General features: G+C 35.8%; 2 protein-coding genes across 2 annotated transcripts; both read left to right on the top strand.

Annotated features, from left to right (window-relative positions):
• The first annotated feature begins 12,642 nt into the window (after window positions 1-12,642).
• On the top strand, window positions 12,643-14,010 carry LOC147481534 (uncharacterized). The gene is made up of 3 exons (XM_086578968.1): window positions 12,643-13,189; window positions 13,277-13,575; window positions 13,693-14,010. The coding sequence occupies exons 1-3, from the start codon at window positions 12,643-12,645 to the stop codon at window positions 14,008-14,010; spliced, it is 1,164 nt and encodes a 387-aa protein (XP_086435094.1).
• A 249-nt stretch (window positions 14,011-14,259) lies between these two features.
• LOC147481533 (uncharacterized) lies at window positions 14,260-16,804 on the top strand. Its single transcript, XM_086578967.1, has 4 exons — window positions 14,260-14,566; window positions 14,725-14,957; window positions 15,087-15,341; window positions 15,914-16,804. Exons 1-4 carry the CDS (start codon window positions 14,260-14,262, stop codon window positions 16,802-16,804), a joined length of 1,686 nt encoding a protein of 561 aa, XP_086435093.1.
• The last annotated feature ends 1,685 nt before the right edge of the window (window positions 16,805-18,489 follow it).

Genomic DNA, 18,489 nt, shown 5'->3' with positions numbered 1-18,489 from the left:
AGTTACTTGGGATGCGGATCACTCTTGATAGAAAGAGTAGGAAGTTGTGGTTTTCTCAAGAAAGCTACATTGAGAAGGTGTTGAAAAAATTCAACATGGATCAAGCGAAGCCAATCAGTAGTCTGTTTTGTGACCAGTTCTGCATGACCAAAGAGATGCGTCCAAAGGCTAAGCATGAGCAGAGTTAGATACAAAAGATTCTTTATGCATCCGCAGTGGGCAGCTTAATGTATGCAATGGTGTGTACAAGACCGGATATTCCTTTCGTCATTGGTGTTGTAAGCCGATTTCTGTCAAATCCAGATAAGAAGCATTGGGAAGGTGTTAAGAGGATATTGAGATATCTCAAGGGCACTTCCAAATTGTGTTTGTGTTTTGGTAGAAGTAAGCCCTTACTTGAAGGCTACACTGATGCAGACATGGCAGGTGATGTTGACTCGATGAAGTCTAACTCCGGTTATCTGGTTACTTTTACAGGGGGAGCAGTTTCTTGGCAATCTAAGTTGTAAAAGTGTGTTGCCCTCTCCACCACAGAAGCTGAGTGTATTGCAGCCACTGAGTGTTGCGAAAGAGATGTTATGGATGAAGAGGTTCTTCGATGAACTAGAGCTAAAGTAGAAACAGTTTGTAGTTCTATGTGATAGTCAGAGCACCATCCATTGAAGCAAGAATATGAGTTTTCATTCTAGATCCAAGCACATACATGTGCGTTATCATTGGATTAGAGAAGTACTCGAAGACAAGCATTTGTGTATTGAGATGATCCATACCGACAAGAACGGGTCGGATATGATGAAGAAAGTCTTACCGAAAGGTAAGTTTGATGTTTGTTGTGCTACCGCCGGAATGGTAGCATACTCCTCCTGTTAATTTGGAAATTGCATGGAGGTATCCTTCCTCACTGTTCGGGAGGGGGAGATTATTGAAGTTATCCCTCACATGAGGAGAAAATGAAGTTCAGTTTGCATGAAGAAGGCTGAGCGCGGGAGGGGGAGATTATTGAAGTTATCCCTCACATGAGGAGAAAATGAAGTTCAGTTTGCATTTTGGTCTTCTTTAGTCTTGCTCAAAGCCGTGCCCATCTTTGTGAACAACTTCCTGTGTTTTTAGGGCGCGCGCGTTCGACTTTGGCCTTGCCCAAGGCGCGCCGGCGCCCATGCCGAATTTTGTCACAATTTCTATTTTTGCAAAACCACAAGTTTGCAATATAAGATTTTGGTTTTTGGCAAAACCTAATACAGAGAAGATAGAACCAACACGAACCAAGGCAGCACAAGGGAGAGAAAACCCAATCTTGAAAGCAATCAAGATTAAGAGATAAACTTTACAGAGAGACAAGCCTGTAAAGAGAGAGGAGTGATCTAGTAAGGTGAGAAACTGAAAGGGGTGATTGTAATCTTATTTCCCACTTTATAAAAAGATTAACTCTTGTGGAAGTAGGCACCATTGGCGAACCATGGTATATCTTTTGTGTTGTGGTATGCTTTTTTACTTTTTTACATTATTATCTATTGTTAGTTGTTGTTTTAGAGAGTTGGGCATGTTAGGTTGGTTGTAGTTGATATTTAGAATTTGTCTAGAGTTGAAGTGAGTTCAAATACGCGCTCGTGTATGGGGATCGATTGGTATCGGTATTAACCCCCAACACTTTGGTGGGTTATTGTTCATAATATGGGTCGGGTGGAAGTTGTGTTTTTGTTTTGTTTCTCATATAGAGTTTTTACGTGTAATGGTTCTATACAATTGTACTATGTCAAAACCAAAATTTAGTAAATAAATGGTCTCATAGCCTCATTGGTGCTATGTGGTGTAGAATTATGTGATGTTAGCTCATGCCTTTTCAATCTTTGATAATTTAATATTTGTGTAGAATCGTGATAAATTCACTCAAGCACATCTTGATCAACATTGGTTTATCATTGGATGGATGGCCTGGACATCTTTATGGGTATCAAACTTGAATAGAAAGACAAGTGCATATTTGAGATTCGGCTTCAAGCAGTACGCAGAGGATCGTAGCAATGCATTACATGTGCACACTACTTTCGGGCTTAGGGACTTCAAGAAGGAGATCAACTTTCCTGTATGGCTTGTATATTAATACGTAATACATTGTTTACTTAATAATTATATCAATATTGTGTGTGTTTCTGCACTTGAGTTTTATCAAAACTAGAACTACTTATTACATGGTTCAAATCCATTGAACTTTGTAACTGTCAAATTTGTTTCCCTATAAAATATTTCATTTCACAGGTATACTCTAATTTTACTGCATGTAGTGCACGAGACATGAAACAAATGACTTTGTAAGTGAAAGTTTATTTGATATAGAGGCATCTAGTCCCACCAAAAGGTTAACACAACTAACATCTAAGTTCATAGAAGTCTCTAGGAATCAATTACATTTGATTTTATAATCTTTCATGTCCTTTTGTAGATTTTGATTCAAAAAATATATGCATATGTATATATAATAATTATGCAAAAAAATAATATAAAATAGTTATATGCAAACAAAAAAGTTTTCAAAATTAGAAATCATCACACTCCCTGAAAAGTAGTCTTAGGTGAGAATATTATAGTATGTCACTCATCTAATAGGGGTATGAACAATGATTGTTCATAGTCTAATAGGTGTTCTCACTGATCATTCCTCATGTTTTTGAGGTATGAACAATCATTGTTCATAGTCTAATAGGGGTATGAACATTGATTGTTCATAGTCCAATAGGTACTCTCACTGATCATTCCTCACGTTGTTGAGGTATGAACAATCATTGTTCATAGTCCAATAGGGGTTTAAACAATGATTGTTAGTTCATAGTCTAATATGTGTTCTCACTGATCATTCCTCATGTTGTTGAGGTATATGGACAATCATTGTTCATAGTTGAAGAGGGGTATGAACTAACAATGATTGTTCAGTGTGAACAATGATTATTCATAGTTGAATCATGATTGTTTAGTGTGAACAATGATTGTACATAGTCCAATAAGTGTTCTGAGGTATGAACAATCATTGTTCATAGTATAATTGGGTCGGGTATGAACAATGATTGTTCATAGTCCAATAGGTATTCTCACTGGTCATTCCTCATGTTGTTGTTGTATGAACAATCATTGTTCATAGTCAAATAGGGTATGAACAATTAATGATTGTTCATAGTCCAATAGGTGTTCACACTGATCATTCCTCATGTTTTTTGCAATTCGGGATACGACAAATTACGATATGAGAATAAATTAAGAATTATTTAGTGACCCAAAAAAATGGTACAGTCAAATATTTCTATACAGCAATTATAAGGTGTTTAATTTGTACGTGTTTTAAATGTTTGGTTACAAAAATTTGGAAACCAAAAATTCGTGCTACTCTAGTAATTTAATAGACATTGTTCCTCGGAACTAGAATTGGTTGACAATATGAAAGCACCGCTTATTGGGATTGAGATTTTCAGAAACTCAAAATGAATGTTTATTTTGTCTTTGTGTAATCCGTACCATCAAATTTTATGAACTTCCATTTACCAGTAAGTAGTGAATTATTGACAAAGAAGTGAATTCTTCTTACATTGCCCACTTTAGCTTCACATCATATCACCAGTTAACAATCATTTTGAGTTCTTAGGAATCAAAACCGAACTAAACTCTAGATTTATGATTACACCAACCACGGATCAAAATGCAACTCAAACACACACTCATACACAAACAAACTAAATGCAATTTCAAAATCCACATCAATACACAAACCCAAACAAAAAACCCATCACTGGAAATATGAAACAGAAACAATGGGCAAGCAAAAACCATACAAAAAGAAGAAAACGTAATAAGTGACTCTCAAATAGTGGGGCCCCTTCTTGATTTCTCATTTAAGATAAGTATTTGGGAGTATGAAAGGAAGAATTTCATAGGGTCGGTTCAACATCTAGATTCCAAATTGAAGATCACAAGTTGGAAACTTTAGCAAAACAAGATCTCGTCGATAAAAGTTGTTTTTAATGATCAATTTGACATTGGTTGATTTCTCTGTTTGTTTTGTTGATTTGTTGGGTTTTTTATTGGGTTTAGATTTGGAGTTTTCAGTGTTTTGGGTTGTGCGCTCCGTTACGGGGGTTTTGAAGAGCAAAAGTTGGTTTTTTAAGCTTTAAGGGTAGATTGGATATTTCATCTACCCCGTCCTTTTGACTTGTTATGAAAAAAAGGTGGATTTGAGAGTGATTTTTTCATCCGTTTTGTCCTTGAGAGTCAGATTACTCTCTGTTTCTTGATACGGTAGTGTTTTTTGTGTTTTGTGTTTGTTTTGTTATTTTTGTTTTTTGTTTTCTTTCCAAATCAAGGGTTAATTAGACTAAATCCCCCAAAGTATATATGTACTAGTTTAGATTAAACCCCCCTATTGTTTAAATCGTTAGACTCAAATATCTATTCTGGTTGAAATATCTACTACTTTAATAATTGTGACCCTCATCTACAGTCCTGCAATAGTGAAAAACTATTTTTTATGTATCTCTAAATCTCTTGGTCACTTTTTTCTCAAGATTGTTTTCCCCCATTAAAAAAGTTAAACTCCAACGAGCACATTAGTTCACATATGATTAAATATCTAAATTTTTGAGGATAAAAATGTAATTATAAAATATTATATATTAAATTTAGTCAACAATAACGGCCTCACTTCCCCCACCATTTATTTTCTTTCTCAAGTCCTTTAGATATATAGAACGCGTGCGTGAGCGTGTGCCACATACTAGTGCACGTACTTAATTCCAGAACTATCCCTATTATTTTTTTATTGGTATCAATGATAAGAAGATAATGTTCCACAACCACAACCACAACCACATGATTGGGCTTGGAGCACTTGGAGGAAATAACGCTGAGAGCAAAAAAAAATCTACAACCACATGAACTAACTGGGTGTTTCAATAAATAATATTGACTTGAAGTAGCTCTTTGCAAAAGTTGTCCACGTCAAATTTTAAGGTTGAAAAAATTGTAGTTAGTTTGGATACGATCTTTTAAAGTAAAAACAAGCATCTCTACACTATATGATAGCTGGGTCTTTAGGAGTTACACTTCTCAACCGAACATTGTATTTTTAATCTCTCTATTTTAAGATTTTAGAACCACCTCCCTTAATTATTCTAATCAGCTCCCTCATTTTTAAACAATTTACAAAAAAGTCCCTCACTTTATTGAAATTAGAATTAGCTTCATATTATTTAAAATAATTTAGAAAACCTCCTTCACGACACTAAAATTATATTCAACCCCTCCTAATGTTTTTATATTATTTTTTAGATTAGAACTAAAATTGAAAAAATCGTACTATCCGAGAGATGTTAGAACGATAGGTTTAAAGACTTGAAAAAATACCGATGCCTAGCACGGTTCGCATATTTGTGTGTAATGAAAGGTGGGTAGTGGCAACGTGGGTGTTTGTTATATTTAAGTTATTAAAATTTTAATGTTTTGGAACTCTATTTTTTCGGCCATACTCAAAATATATGAGAAGGACAGGTAGGTGGTATCTAAACACCTTTAAAGCGGCTTGCCCAAGATATTAAGCCCACGCTTTTTAGCAGCCACCACATAGAGAAGTGCATGAGCTAGCCTTCCAACCGCTCAATTACCTAAGCAGATTTTAACAGCCTATCCATTTTAGCCTTCTAAGCCTCTCGGTTTATGCGCCCGGGCTTTTCATCCAATCGAACTAATCGCTTGGAGCCTAGAGCCTCCACACCGGTTTTCCTTCCATCTTTATCCTTCCAATTTTAATTACCCTGTACATTCTTATCCCTCCATATCCCTCCATTCTTATCCCTCTATATCCCTACAGGCAACCCCAGACCCTTTCAGCAATTGTTTGGCTTTTGGAAATTCCCTCCTCTCATAATTAATAGTTTGTACTATCAATCCAGGAACAGATAAAGATTACGTGATATCTTAAGCTGATCTCCCACTCTCTGGCTATCGAAATTGAAGCTCATGGTTTAGCTACATGGAGTTTTCTTGCTCCCTTCCTCTGTCTAGGTCTTCTTTAGACAAGGTCAAACTTCAAATCTTGATTAATTGTTTTTAAACGAGCATTAACTTTGTTAGTTTCTGAAATTGGGGTTTGTCTATTGCTTACAACATGTATTTTCTAAAATTGGGTTTTGAATTAAAAAAACCGGAATTCAAGTGGTTTGCTCATTTTTGTTTTTCCATACACTTGAACTTCAAATCACTCTATATGGGTTAAACCTAACCTCAAGATATCAACAAATGTTCAGTTCTGAGTCACGGCATAATTTTCAAAACGAAAATTAAAAAAGTCGTTGAGATCTTCTGATCTTCTCAAAACTATATGACTCTTAAACTAAACAGAACATGCATAGATGCTAGCCTCAATGAATAAGCTTCAAACATATTTTAAAAATTAAAACATTGATAAGAGGATATTTAACGTTGGTCATCTTAGCAAGATGATGTCTAACCTTACTCACTCGAACAAATAAAAAAACATGCATAACTTTGTGCTTTGGCCTGGACAAAGCAACTACTTCGCTGAGTTCATATCACAGTCGATTATTCTATATTTATTGTTTTCTAAATTTACTATTTATTGTTCTGAATAGTGTGTTCATATGTGCGTTTTTACCTATTTTTTCCTTTGTAATCAGAAGTGTTCAATAATCAGCCTACAACTTCCAAGGTGTCAGAACAACATCGATATCACTCTACTCATCATGTTCGAGATATGACTGCTGAACAAAGAGACGCTCAATGAGCACGTGACCGTATTTGGAAAAGAAATCATCGTCAGTGTATGTCAGAGGAACAACGTTCTCAAGAAAGGGAGCGTGAACGTCTAAGAAGTAGAGAGAATCAACAAAGAATGCGTATGGCAAAGGATACGACAAGTGTAGACCAATTTCTTCCAATTATGCAACAACATCTGCAATCGGAAGTATCAAATTTAACTGCAACTTCCACTGGTCCGTTACTAAATATTGACAACAACGTTATACAAGTTTCTCTTGGATGTGCATGTATTATTTTTATTTAATTTATAATCAAATTTGATGTCGTATCTTTGTTGACGCACTTTCTATATCATTTCTTCTAAGGAACGTCCACTTCAGAACTGAATTTGGAATCTCACACGGATTTAGATGTTGATCCACATCTTAACATAGATGCTTCTAATGAAGAGCTTAACAGTGTGGATGAAGGTGACAGTGAATTTATTGATGATATGATTCTTTATTCATCAATATTGCATCCTACTCAGGAAGGTATACATATCTATATTCTCTATTTGTGTCATTCAATACTTTCAGTATAATTTTCATTAATTTTACTAAATTTAATAATAATATAAGTTATTTAATTTATTTGTCTTTTTTTTTTTACTTTGTTTCTTAATACGGAATTTGACATTATTTTAGATATTAATTCAAAATTTAAAGTAAGTTATGATCATGTTGATACGTCAATATTTAATCAGGCTTCACAAGGTATATAATGCTTAACTTTTTATTAACATCTTCATTTTTATGTTTATATATATATGCATGTATAATATTTGTATTTATGATTTTATGTTTTTTGTTTAATAGATACATCTTCCTCATTTATAGGTATCGCTATGTTACCACTTATGAATTTAGATGAACATCTTCAGTTATCAAGTGATCAATCTCATGAGACTGTGTCTGTTATACCAGGTTTGTATCCAGAGTTTATACATATTTTCATATAGTAATCGTGTTTTTTATGTAATACTATTTTTCAATTTCATAATATATATATATATATATACAAAAGCAGATTTTCCCGATTTTAACTATTGCTCATATCTAGCATAATGTCTCTTCCTCACCATCACTGCATTAGTGAAATAGCTGGTACTGGAAATTGGAAAATTGTTGTACGCATTGCTAGAATTTGGGAAGCAATAGACTAAACGACGGATCAATTCAAAAGTTTGGACATGCTACTATTTGATGAACATACATGTACGTATAATTTTTATGTTTATGTATTTATATTAGACTCATTAAAATAACTTATTTATTATTAATGGCAATATCTAATTCTAATTCATTTGCTATTTTCTTACCACTCCCAGGGCTATAGAATACACGCAAAAATTCCATTAACCGTTGAAGCAAAATTCAGACATCAACTAGAGGAAAATAGAATTTACTATATTGAAGGCTTCACTCTGTATCAAGCAATTAATTCACGTAATCTAATAGCTAGAGATCGAGTGGATTATTTACTTCAAATGGACCACAAAAATTAAACCTCAAAATGCAGAAAACATTCCATTTCCAGAACATGCTTTCTCATTCGTCAATTTCTTTGAGCTACCAAACATACTCATTGACAGACATGCATCTTATAGGTAGTTAAATATATAATACATTTAAAACATGTTTAGAAACTTTTTTATACATAAAAATATAATCTAACAACTTTTGTTTTCTTTTGTGTGTTTTGCAGATATAGTTGGACGAATATACACATGGAACCAAGCAAGACCGATTACGAAAAGTAACGGCCGTGATACCGTCATCAAAGAAATTGAACTCCTGAATGAAGAGTAAGTTTACTAATAATAATACTAACAAAAAATTTAAACTTAATTCATTTAAATTAATACACTAACAAAGTGTCTACGTATAGGGGCTATCTGATAAAAGTTACACTGTGGGGAAGTGCAGCCAAACAACTCGATCACCACAAAATTTGGAAAATTTCCAATAAATCGATTCTCACTATCGCTTCTACAACTCTTAAATATGATAATGGTATTTTCATATATGATAAAATTATTAATTGTTTTTGTATATACTTTCAATAACATAATCTATTTTGTATAACCTAAATAATATATAATATTTGATATGTGACAGGTGAATATGTTTATTCCTCTACATCAGCAACAAAATTGTATCTCAACTTAGATCTTCCAAAAATTGTGAATATTAAAAATAGGTACCATTGGTAAAAAAAACATTATATTTAAATTAGACAAATGTTTACCACTGAATATTTTAATTAGAATTGTCTTTTGTTATATAGTCCAATTCAAAAACAATCTCAACCGTTGGAAGTAGATCCTTCTCAATTACTATCACAATCTACTAAAGCCACATCGTCGCAGGAAATGAGTACGATATCCGATATTCTCGACTCACTAAATGATGTTCCATTATAGGTAATAAATGTATATTTTCTCTCTATTACAGTTTTCCACATCTCTAACGATATTCTATTCAGGTGACGCAATTCAAATGTGAAGCAACCATATCTACTATACTTTATGATGATGGATGGTTCTATATTGGATGTGTGTCTGTTGCCTGAAATCAGTTACTAAGACTGATGACGTTTACGAATGCCCCACACATAGAGCTACTGATACAAAAAAAAAAGTAATATAACTATACACACTAAACATGAAATATTTCATAATTGTTTTATAATTGTTTCTTCAAATTTCAACATATTTTCAATTACAGCAAATTTGTACTAACAATAACCACGTACAGAACAATGGTACCGAAATACTACTAGAGCTCTTTCAAGTTTTGATCAGATATAAAGCTATCTTTCATATAAAAATAGATGAGTTCAACAGGCAACACAAAAATAACTTTTTAACTGTGACGAAAATATCTCCTTTAACCAGAGCTTCGTCAAGCAAATAGAACATCGGTGACTACAGTTAGAAAAAACAAAATATGTACTGTTTCTATAGTGTGTTTACCTGCTTTAGTGTCTAAAGTGTGTCCTATCATGTGTATGGTTTGTTTCCTATTTCAATGATAATAACGCATTTTATGTAAATTTGGCAATATAATGTTTAACATATACCAACCATGATCTGTTCTCCACTTCTTAGTTAAACCATATTAATTTGTTCTCGACTTCTTACTTAAGCCACATTCTAATTCTACACCACACCCCACCAATAATCAAAACATATACCTCACGTTTCTCACAAACTCTAGCCAGGAATGCTCAATTAGCACAAAATTTTATGTAGTGTTGGCTTCTGACATTGTGGCAGTAACATGGTCACTATCTTTCTTTGCAATTGTTATACATGGTTCATTATTTTCTATAGCAGGTATTGAAGAAACCTTTTAAACAACTGTGAAATGAGGCAAAACTAAAACTGCAATTGATTATTCTTGAGCGATGCTACGGGGACAGCTACTGTCTTTTACCTGGCTAATTAACAGCCCAATCATCTATGGCCACGTTGCTTTGCTGAAACTGGGAACTCCTTCAACCAGTTACCAAAATTAAGTATTTATTGAAATAAAAACATGAAATAGAAAACATGAAACAGAAAAATGGCTGAAAGATGATGATTTTTTTAATGCTTTCATGGATTCTCATACATGATTTTGTCCTCCCAATCTACCCTCTCTTTTCTGGCAGGTGGTTTTTTTATTTTTCATATCAAAAACAATATAACCAAAGGATTGGCCCTTTTAATTTCACTGGTTTTGGGTATTTGGATGGGTTATAGATTTTGATGGCCTTGTTCGGGTATTTGGATCTGGATTAAAATCAGAAACCATAATACTGAGGAAGACTTTATACAAGCCAATAACGCAATCTAATTAGGGGTTGTTATGGAGATGTTATTTTGATTGTTTTTTTTCTTTCAATTGCTTTAAAATAAAATGATTATTTTATTTTCAAATTTTAATCGTCAAACAGTTTTTAATCTGTTATTTTCTACTATATCCTTTACAGAATCCGATTTCTTTACACATAAATGAAGAGAAGGAGAATGTAAAACCCATAAGTTAACCCGTGATTTTTCCCTTTGGATTTTTTTTTGACCTTTTTCAAGTTTTGCTTCCATTTTTTTCATAAATCCAACATGGGAGTTCTCAGTTTCATCAAAGCAACATGGCAACTCCTAATTGGGCTGCTGTCTTCTTAGCATTTTCGATTATTCTTTCAAACGTGGAAACTCTTAATTGGGATGCTGTCCTCTTAGCATTTTCGATTATTCTTTCATTATATAAACCTTTGTTTAATTTGGCTATTTATTGACAATTTGAATGTCGTTAGTAAATACAACCAACTATTCTGAAGAGCACAGCCAATAATTACAGCTGTACATGACAAACGTGTGTAGCACATGCACTTATACTAGTATCTTTAATGGTAAGTGATTATAGGATGTGGTAATAGACGTGAATAATGGAGATCTAAAAGCAATAACTAATTGCCACATGAGCAAGCAAAATTTTTGCTCAAATTTAGCAACTTCTTTGCCCTTAACAGATAAACATATTTCATTGGTTATTGAATTTTCCAAGTCAAATAGTAACATTAAGTAATTTTGCCAAATGTCCACTAAACCACAAAACCAAAAAGAAAAAAGAAAAAATTGACAAATGATGAAAGCCAAGAACGTAGACCGATCTTTGTCATAACATCTCTGTTATACACTACCCGAAAATCAATTTCTAATGTGACATTTGGAAACAAATTGGAGAATTTGGTCTGCAAGTAGCCTGCAACGCGCTGTTTAAATTGTTTCTATCACGCACTCAGCAATACATTTTTGTGAGCATTATATAGAAATGGTTTGGACCGAACAACTTTGGGACAATTTCCCTGATAAATGGATATATTTACATCCGTGGCCTTTGCTAATTTATTAAAAAAAAAATCACTCCATTCTTCATTCCAAATTATTCTTTTCTCTCCTTTTTTAACTGTTTTAACTAAATGTTTTCAATCTACCTGGTAGGGGAAATAGCAAGAGGTAGAAGTAACCAAAGGCAAACCCAAAACCAAAGCCAAGAAAATAGCCAATTCCAAGAAGTATATGTAGGTGGTCATTAAAGAAGTATATGCAGCTGAACAAAATATAACAGTAGAAGGAAATGGAGCAGAAACAGTAGAAGCAGTGGCGAAGGAAGTGGAGCAGGACCAGTAGTAGCAGAAGCTACAGAGAGAGCCACAAGGAGTGAAACAACATTACCGACAAGGAACCATGCTATGGAACCTGATGTTACTCCAATGAGAGCAACAAGTGATAGTCAGATGGTTCAAACCTTAACCACAGGAAGTCAGAGGCGTGTGCAAGGAGTAACTAGGATACAAGCTCAAGGAGTCCACACTCGGTTCCTATCACCTAGGCAAGAAGAAATAATTGAACAACAACAAGGAGAGCAGAGTGCTGCTCCAAGCAATCCTAGGAATCGGAATAGTAGCAACGCAAATGCAATGGAGGATAGAGTATGGGGCAACAATGAAAGGGTAAGTGAGAGCATGACCAGAAAATGCCTTGAGGAGAGGAATCAATTTGCAGCTCTAGGTGATAGTAATGATGAGCTAGAAGATGACATTTCAGAAAAGGAAGATGAATTATTTTCTGATCATGAAATAGATGAGATGTTACGGACAAACACTTTACAACCGAGGGTTGTAGGTGGAGTAGAAGCTGGAGTTACTAGCTTCTGAGAGCTTAGCGCAACAACGATCAACAAAATCCAAGACTAGAGCTCAGAGAAGGGCTACAGATGAAGTGACATCACCAACTACAGAGAAGAGAGGTAAGGACAAGAACAGGTCCAAGGGTAGAAAGAAAAAATCCCCAAATACATGGAGGTAAGTCTGAGTGTCTGGAATGTGAGGGGGATGAATCAAGCTTCTAAAGCTAAGGAAATAAGGAAGTTTAGTGATAAAAGTAAAGTGTGTTTGCAAGGATTGCTGGAGAAAAAAGTAAGACAATGTAATAGTGAGGCAATAAGGAGAGTGTGTTGGCCTTCATGGCAATGCATTCAGAACTATACAAGTGATGTGAGTGGCAGAATATGGCTTCTATGGGATGACAGAAAGGTTACCGTACATAACCTACAAGAAGGAGCACAATATATACACTGTAGGGTTACTCTTTTGCATAATAGTGTAAATTTTATATTTACTATTGTGCATGCTAGTAATAGCAAAAAGGAGAGATTGAAACTATGGGAAGACCTGCAACTTATGAGTACCTCCATTAACTCTCCATGGATGCTTATTGAGGATTTTAATAATGTTTTGTATTCACATGAAAGGATTGGTGGTGAACCTGTACACCCTAGGGAAATAGCTCCTTTTGCACGTTTTATTTCACTAGCTAACCTTGATGACCTCAAGTCTACTGGAAGTTTTTTCACTTGGACTAATTATGCTGATGTAAGTAGGAAGTGGTAAAAAATAGATAGAACACTGGTCAATTATCAATGGCTTACAGAGTTTCCAAATTCTGTAGTGGAGTTTCATACTCTAGGTGTCTCAGATCATACTCCAATGGTATTGAGTTTGTATGAAAAGGAAAAAGGTTTCTATCCTTTTAGGTTTAGCAACTACTGGGCATTACACCCAGATTTCATGGCAACAGTGCAACTATGTTGGGACTCGGAGATATATGGGGATAGGCTCTATGTCCTTACACAAAAGCTGAAGATTGTAAAGGCTAAGCTGAGGAGTTGGGCAAGACATCATCTGTCTGACTTACAAAAGAGGGTAGACACTGCAAGAGTGGATTTACAGGTAATCCAAAAATAGTTACAAGGTGTGCCTCTTAATAACCTTCTGTGTAACAAAGAGAGGGATGCACGAACAAGGCTATGTTTACTACTAGAAATGGAACATGAAGACTATAAGCAGATACTAGAATGTGACAATATGCTGCAAGGAGATAAATGCAATGCCTATTTCCATAATGCCATCAAAGAAAAGAAAAATAGGAATTTCATCTGGGCTCTAGAGGACCTACAGGGTAACAGGTACCAAAGACAAAAGGAGGTAGGCCAAGCACTAGTTGATTACTATCAAACATTACTTGGAGGCACCAGTGAAGTACAAGGAGAACAGCCAGAGTTAGAGGAACTGGAAGTGAGAAATGTCATAGATAGTGAAGCAGCAGAGAAACTGGTAGAGCAAGTCACTGAGAGAGAGATACAAGAAGCCTTGTTCTTAATGTAAGATAGTAAATCACCAGGACCAGATGGGTTTAATGTATTCTTTTTTAAGAAAACTTGGTCTATAGTAGGGGAGGAATTTACAAGTGCTGTTAAATCAGTATTCATCAACAAGGTGATTCATGGAAGAGTTAATTCTACTTTTTTGTGCATGATTCCAAAAAAGAATAAACCAGCTAGAGTGGATGAGTTTAGACCAATTGCATGCTACAATGTTGTCTATAAATGTATCTCAAAAGTTTTAAGTAATAAGATGAAGTCAATCATGCCTAAACTTACAGATTTGAACCAGTCAGCCTTTGTTTCTGGAAGATCGATTCAGGATAACTTGTTGCTTGCTCATAAACTTCTAAGAGGGTACAATAGGGTACATGGAGCTGCTAGGTGTACTATTAAGATAGACATTCAGAAAGCGTACGACTCGTTGGATTGGGATGCAATGGAAACTATTCTGCTAAGATTTAGATTTCCAAGGGTATTTGTGGACTGGATCAGGATGTGCTACACTACGCCAAGTTTCTCTATACTGGTTAATGGCATACCTCAAGGTTACTTTAGAGGTAGGAAAGGGCTTAGACAGGGAGATCCTCTATCTCCCTACTTTTTGTACTCATCATGGAGATGTTAGGTGGACTACTAAAACAAGCAGTGGACAGGAAAGCCATTGAGTACCACTCAAGATGTAAGAGGCTATAGCTAGTTCATCTATGTTTTGCAGATGATGTGATGCTTTTTTACAAAGGTGAAGCTACTTCTATATATGGAGTGAAGGAGACCCTCGAGTCTTTCTCTGCGCTCACAGGACTCAAGCTCAATATAAGTAAAACTACCCTTCTCACTGGTAGTATAAGCCCCTCTTCAAGTACTACTTTGGCAAGAATCTTGGGTGTGAAGCTAGTCACTCCCCCAATCAAGTATCTGGGGTTACCTTTAACAGCATCTAGGTTAGGTGTACAAGACTGTTTGCCATTAGTAGAGATGATTACAACAAGAATTTCAAACTGGAAGAACGTTTTCTTGACTCTTGCAGGAAGGCTACAACTGATACACTCAGTACTAACATCATTTCATAACTACTAGGCAAAGACATTCATCTTGCCTATGGGGGTCATGGACAAGGTGTCCAAGATTACTAATAGGTTCCTGTGGGCTGGTCCTTCTATGGAGAAAATGATACACAAAGCAAGCCATAGTACTATAAGATACAGTAAGAGTGAAGGAGGACTGAATATAGTGGATCCTAAAGTGTGGAATGTTGCAGCATATTGTGGTCTGATTTATAAGATTGCAAGTAAAGATGAAACTTTGTGGGTCAAGTGGATGTGGGAGTACCAGGTGAGAGGCAAAGAGTTCTGGACAATGAAAATTCCTTCAGATTGTTCTTGGGTGTGGAGATCAATTCTCTCGCTACGGGGAAAGAAAGCCATCCAAGTTCATTAAGTATGTGATAGTAAATGGTGAGAATACAAGCCTTTGGCACCAACCCACGGTGTTCAAAGCAGCCTCATCGTTAACTTAATCCGGAAGCTAAGAGGTTGCTACAATTGCCTGATGAAGCAAAAGTGTCCGAACTGATCAGTGATAGGCAATGGAATAGTAGAGTACATGATCTTCCAAATGGAGAGCTCAAGAATGCTATTTTGGGTACAGAGATACAGGACATGCTGGAACAAGACTTCATAGTGTGGACAGAAACTCCTACAGGACAATTCTCTACAAAATTTGCATACATGACACTCAAGAAAATCAGATAAAAAGTTAAGTGGTATCGACTTGTCTGGGGGAAACTTACAGTCCCAAAGCACTCCTTTATAGCATGGCAACTGTTTAGCGGCAACCTCTCCACTCAGGATAGGCTTATAAAGAAAAATATTCTTCACCATTCACAATGTTGCCTGTGCATGCAGGAAAGGGAGAACTCTCACCACCTATTCTTTGATTGCGCATACACTAAAGTAATATGGGATGAAATCAAAAGAAAGCTTGGACTCAATCCGATGGTGATGGAATCAAATCAAGAGTGGTACTACATTATGAGAGAGACAAGAACAAACTCAACAGGAGCAGAGATCATTAGAGCCATGACATGTGCAACAATATACAGCATTTGGAATAAGAGAAATAGCCGCAGATTCAGAGGAAAGAAACATCAAGCTAATCAGGTAGCTGGTGATGTGATGAAAAAAATGAAACTCTACCTACAACAAGTTCTCAAGAGTGTTACTGAAACAAACGAAACAAGAAGAATGTTGGACTGCTTGGGATTGCAACCTGGATGGACTCAACAAACAGTGACTCAATGTCAATGGCAGAAGCCTTTAACCACAATGCTCAACCCTGATGGTACAATGCAACCACAAAGCACAGGATATGGAGGACTGATCAGAGACAAGGATGGTAACGTTCTGATGACATATAATGGGAGCTCTAACAAGAGGTCCATTCTATTCCAAGAACTTCTAGGCATTCTGGAAGGACTAAGAGCAGCAGAGATGATAGGCATAGACCAAATTGAGATAAATTCAGATTCACTGAGGGCTGTCAGTATCATCAATGGAGCAGAAACTAGTCCTTGGTTCTGTAGAAATGTGTGTGCAGCCATCAGAAAGCAGATGTCAAAGTTCCAGAAGGTAGAGACAAGTCATATACTCAGAGAAACGAATCGAGCAGCTGACTTCCTTGCCAAGTCATGTAATATGAGTGATCAAACAATTATCTATAGTATAGGACCTTATCCTAAGCTCCTAAGTGAAATATTAGCTGATGATGCTAATGGAGTTGTATACTACATATATTGAAATAGTGCAGGTCAAGGTCTGCCTAACCTCTAATTGATTCAAAAAAAAAAAAGTTAAATTTCTTGCCCATTGAAGATGAAATATTATGCAAGAGTTTGATTTTTGTTTAAGAAGATGTTGTAATTGGAACGGAGCAAAATAAGCATGTATTCCGTGAAAAAATTATTGCGGACCTCAATAAGCAGCGTACGTATGGATGCTATTTGTATGGGAGCTGAGGCCTACCACGAACTGGTGGATCAGTCGGTGCTTGTTTCCACCAAACTTAACGTGTGGTAAGTAATAAATTTCAAGGTTTTTTTAATCAACTGTTGATGGCACTAATGATAAAGATACGATGTCATGAGCTCGTCATTTGTATTCAAAGATTGTAGAAGAACCCTTCAAATTTGAGCATTGTTGTTATATCCTTGGTGAAGAAGTCACTCATCGAAGGAGAAAGTTTCTATTGTTCAATTGTAAAGTGTATTATAAAAATACAAAGAGAAATTCAGTCTTCTAGTATTAAGGAAGACACCAAAACATCTTTATTTTTGACACTTGCTCTCTCACAATTATACATTATTCGAAAATGTAATACTGAAAATTAAAGGGATGTAAAATGACCTGATTGCAAGTCACAAATCATTTTTAGTGTAATCTTCACTTAGCACGAGCAACGAAAACATGTTTAGTTAACCCAAACAGCCCATTCCCGCCACCCACGTGATGCCCCAGATTCCCACCCCCACACACACACACACACACACACTGCGCATTAAGGTTTCTTGGAGCTCTCTTGGGTTTCGGAGGGTCCAGACCAATGTGGCCTTGTGGCGTGTGTGAGCACCCTATGCAAAGACATATATAAACCATATAAACATAAGAACTTAACCTCAAGTTCTTTCTCCAGGGACTAAAGTCCCACACTTAAGTGTAGTAAAGAGAAAAGATCATGGGTTCAAACCCAACCAAAGACATGTTTCATACATAATAAAAACTAAGTAATGTTTTTATAACAAATACAAGGTGCAAAAAATAGTAAATTCAAGTGTCATAATGCACTACAAGCAGAATGTGTGGGAGCAACCTTGTCAGCAATTCTTGTGAGGAAACTATGTGTGGGAGCAACCTTGTCAGCAATTCTTGCGAGGAAACTAAAGATGAACAGCTTGGTGATGCTGGGAGATAACCAGGCTCTCATGAAAGCTTTAGTAGAAGACTCCAGTCCAGCATGGATCTCTGAAGATTACTTCAACAGTTCTAAAGAAGTATTTCATTTTGTCAGGAGGAAATAGCTAATTTCAATGTACTTGTAAAGCTTTTTTTGGATTACAAGACAATGTAATAGCGAGTCACACCAAATAGCTAAGTGGGCTAATCAATATTGTTGGAGTACGTTATCCTTCACATGAGGATGAGGAAGAAGAGGAGAGAAAGAAGTTCTATTTGTGTGAAGAGGTCTGAGCGCGTGCGCGCTCAGATTAGTCTAAGACCAAGGCGCGCCCGCGCCCTTGGTACTAGAAAATGAAACAGGTACTTGAGGGTGTGCGCGCTCGACATTGGGCTTGCCGAGAGCGCACCCGCGCCCATGTCTATTTTCGCAGTTTCTATTTTGTTACAGTAACTGCGAGATTGCAATTTTCTATATAAACGGAAACAAGATTTTGGAAAACCTAAGTCACGAAATTGAAACCCAATTTTGA

This window comes from Coptis chinensis, chromosome 8 (genome assembly GCF_015680905.1).
Source record: "Coptis chinensis isolate HL-2020 chromosome 8, ASM1568090v1, whole genome shotgun sequence".
In the NCBI taxonomy this organism is placed as follows: domain Eukaryota; kingdom Viridiplantae; phylum Streptophyta; class Magnoliopsida; order Ranunculales; family Ranunculaceae; genus Coptis; species Coptis chinensis.
The sequence above is the reverse complement of the archived record's forward strand: the minus strand, read 5'-3'. Positions and strand labels throughout refer to the sequence as shown.

What these genes read in the sequence shown, in the direction of transcription:
- LOC147481533 (XM_086578967.1), top strand. Translation starts at nt 14,260, where the DNA reads ATGAAGTCAATCATGCCTAAACTTACAGATTTGAACCAGTCAGCCTTT. An exon ending in TAACAGCATCTAGGTTAGGT is followed by an intron (nt 14,958 to 15,086) that starts GTACAAGACTGT and finishes CATAACTACTAG; the next exon opens with GCAAAGACATTCATCTTGCC. An exon ending in AGTGGATGTGGGAGTACCAG is followed by an intron (nt 15,342 to 15,913) that starts GTGAGAGGCAAA and finishes CTGTGCATGCAG; the next exon opens with GAAAGGGAGAACTCTCACCA.
- LOC147481534 (XM_086578968.1), top strand. Translation starts at nt 12,643, where the DNA reads ATGGAGGTAAGTCTGAGTGTCTGGAATGTGAGGGGGATGAATCAAGCT. An exon ending in TGACCTCAAGTCTACTGGAA is followed by an intron (nt 13,190 to 13,276) that starts GTTTTTTCACTT and finishes AATGGCTTACAG; the next exon opens with AGTTTCCAAATTCTGTAGTG. An exon ending in CTGCAAGAGTGGATTTACAG is followed by an intron (nt 13,576 to 13,692) that starts GTAATCCAAAAA and finishes GACTATAAGCAG; the next exon opens with ATACTAGAATGTGACAATAT.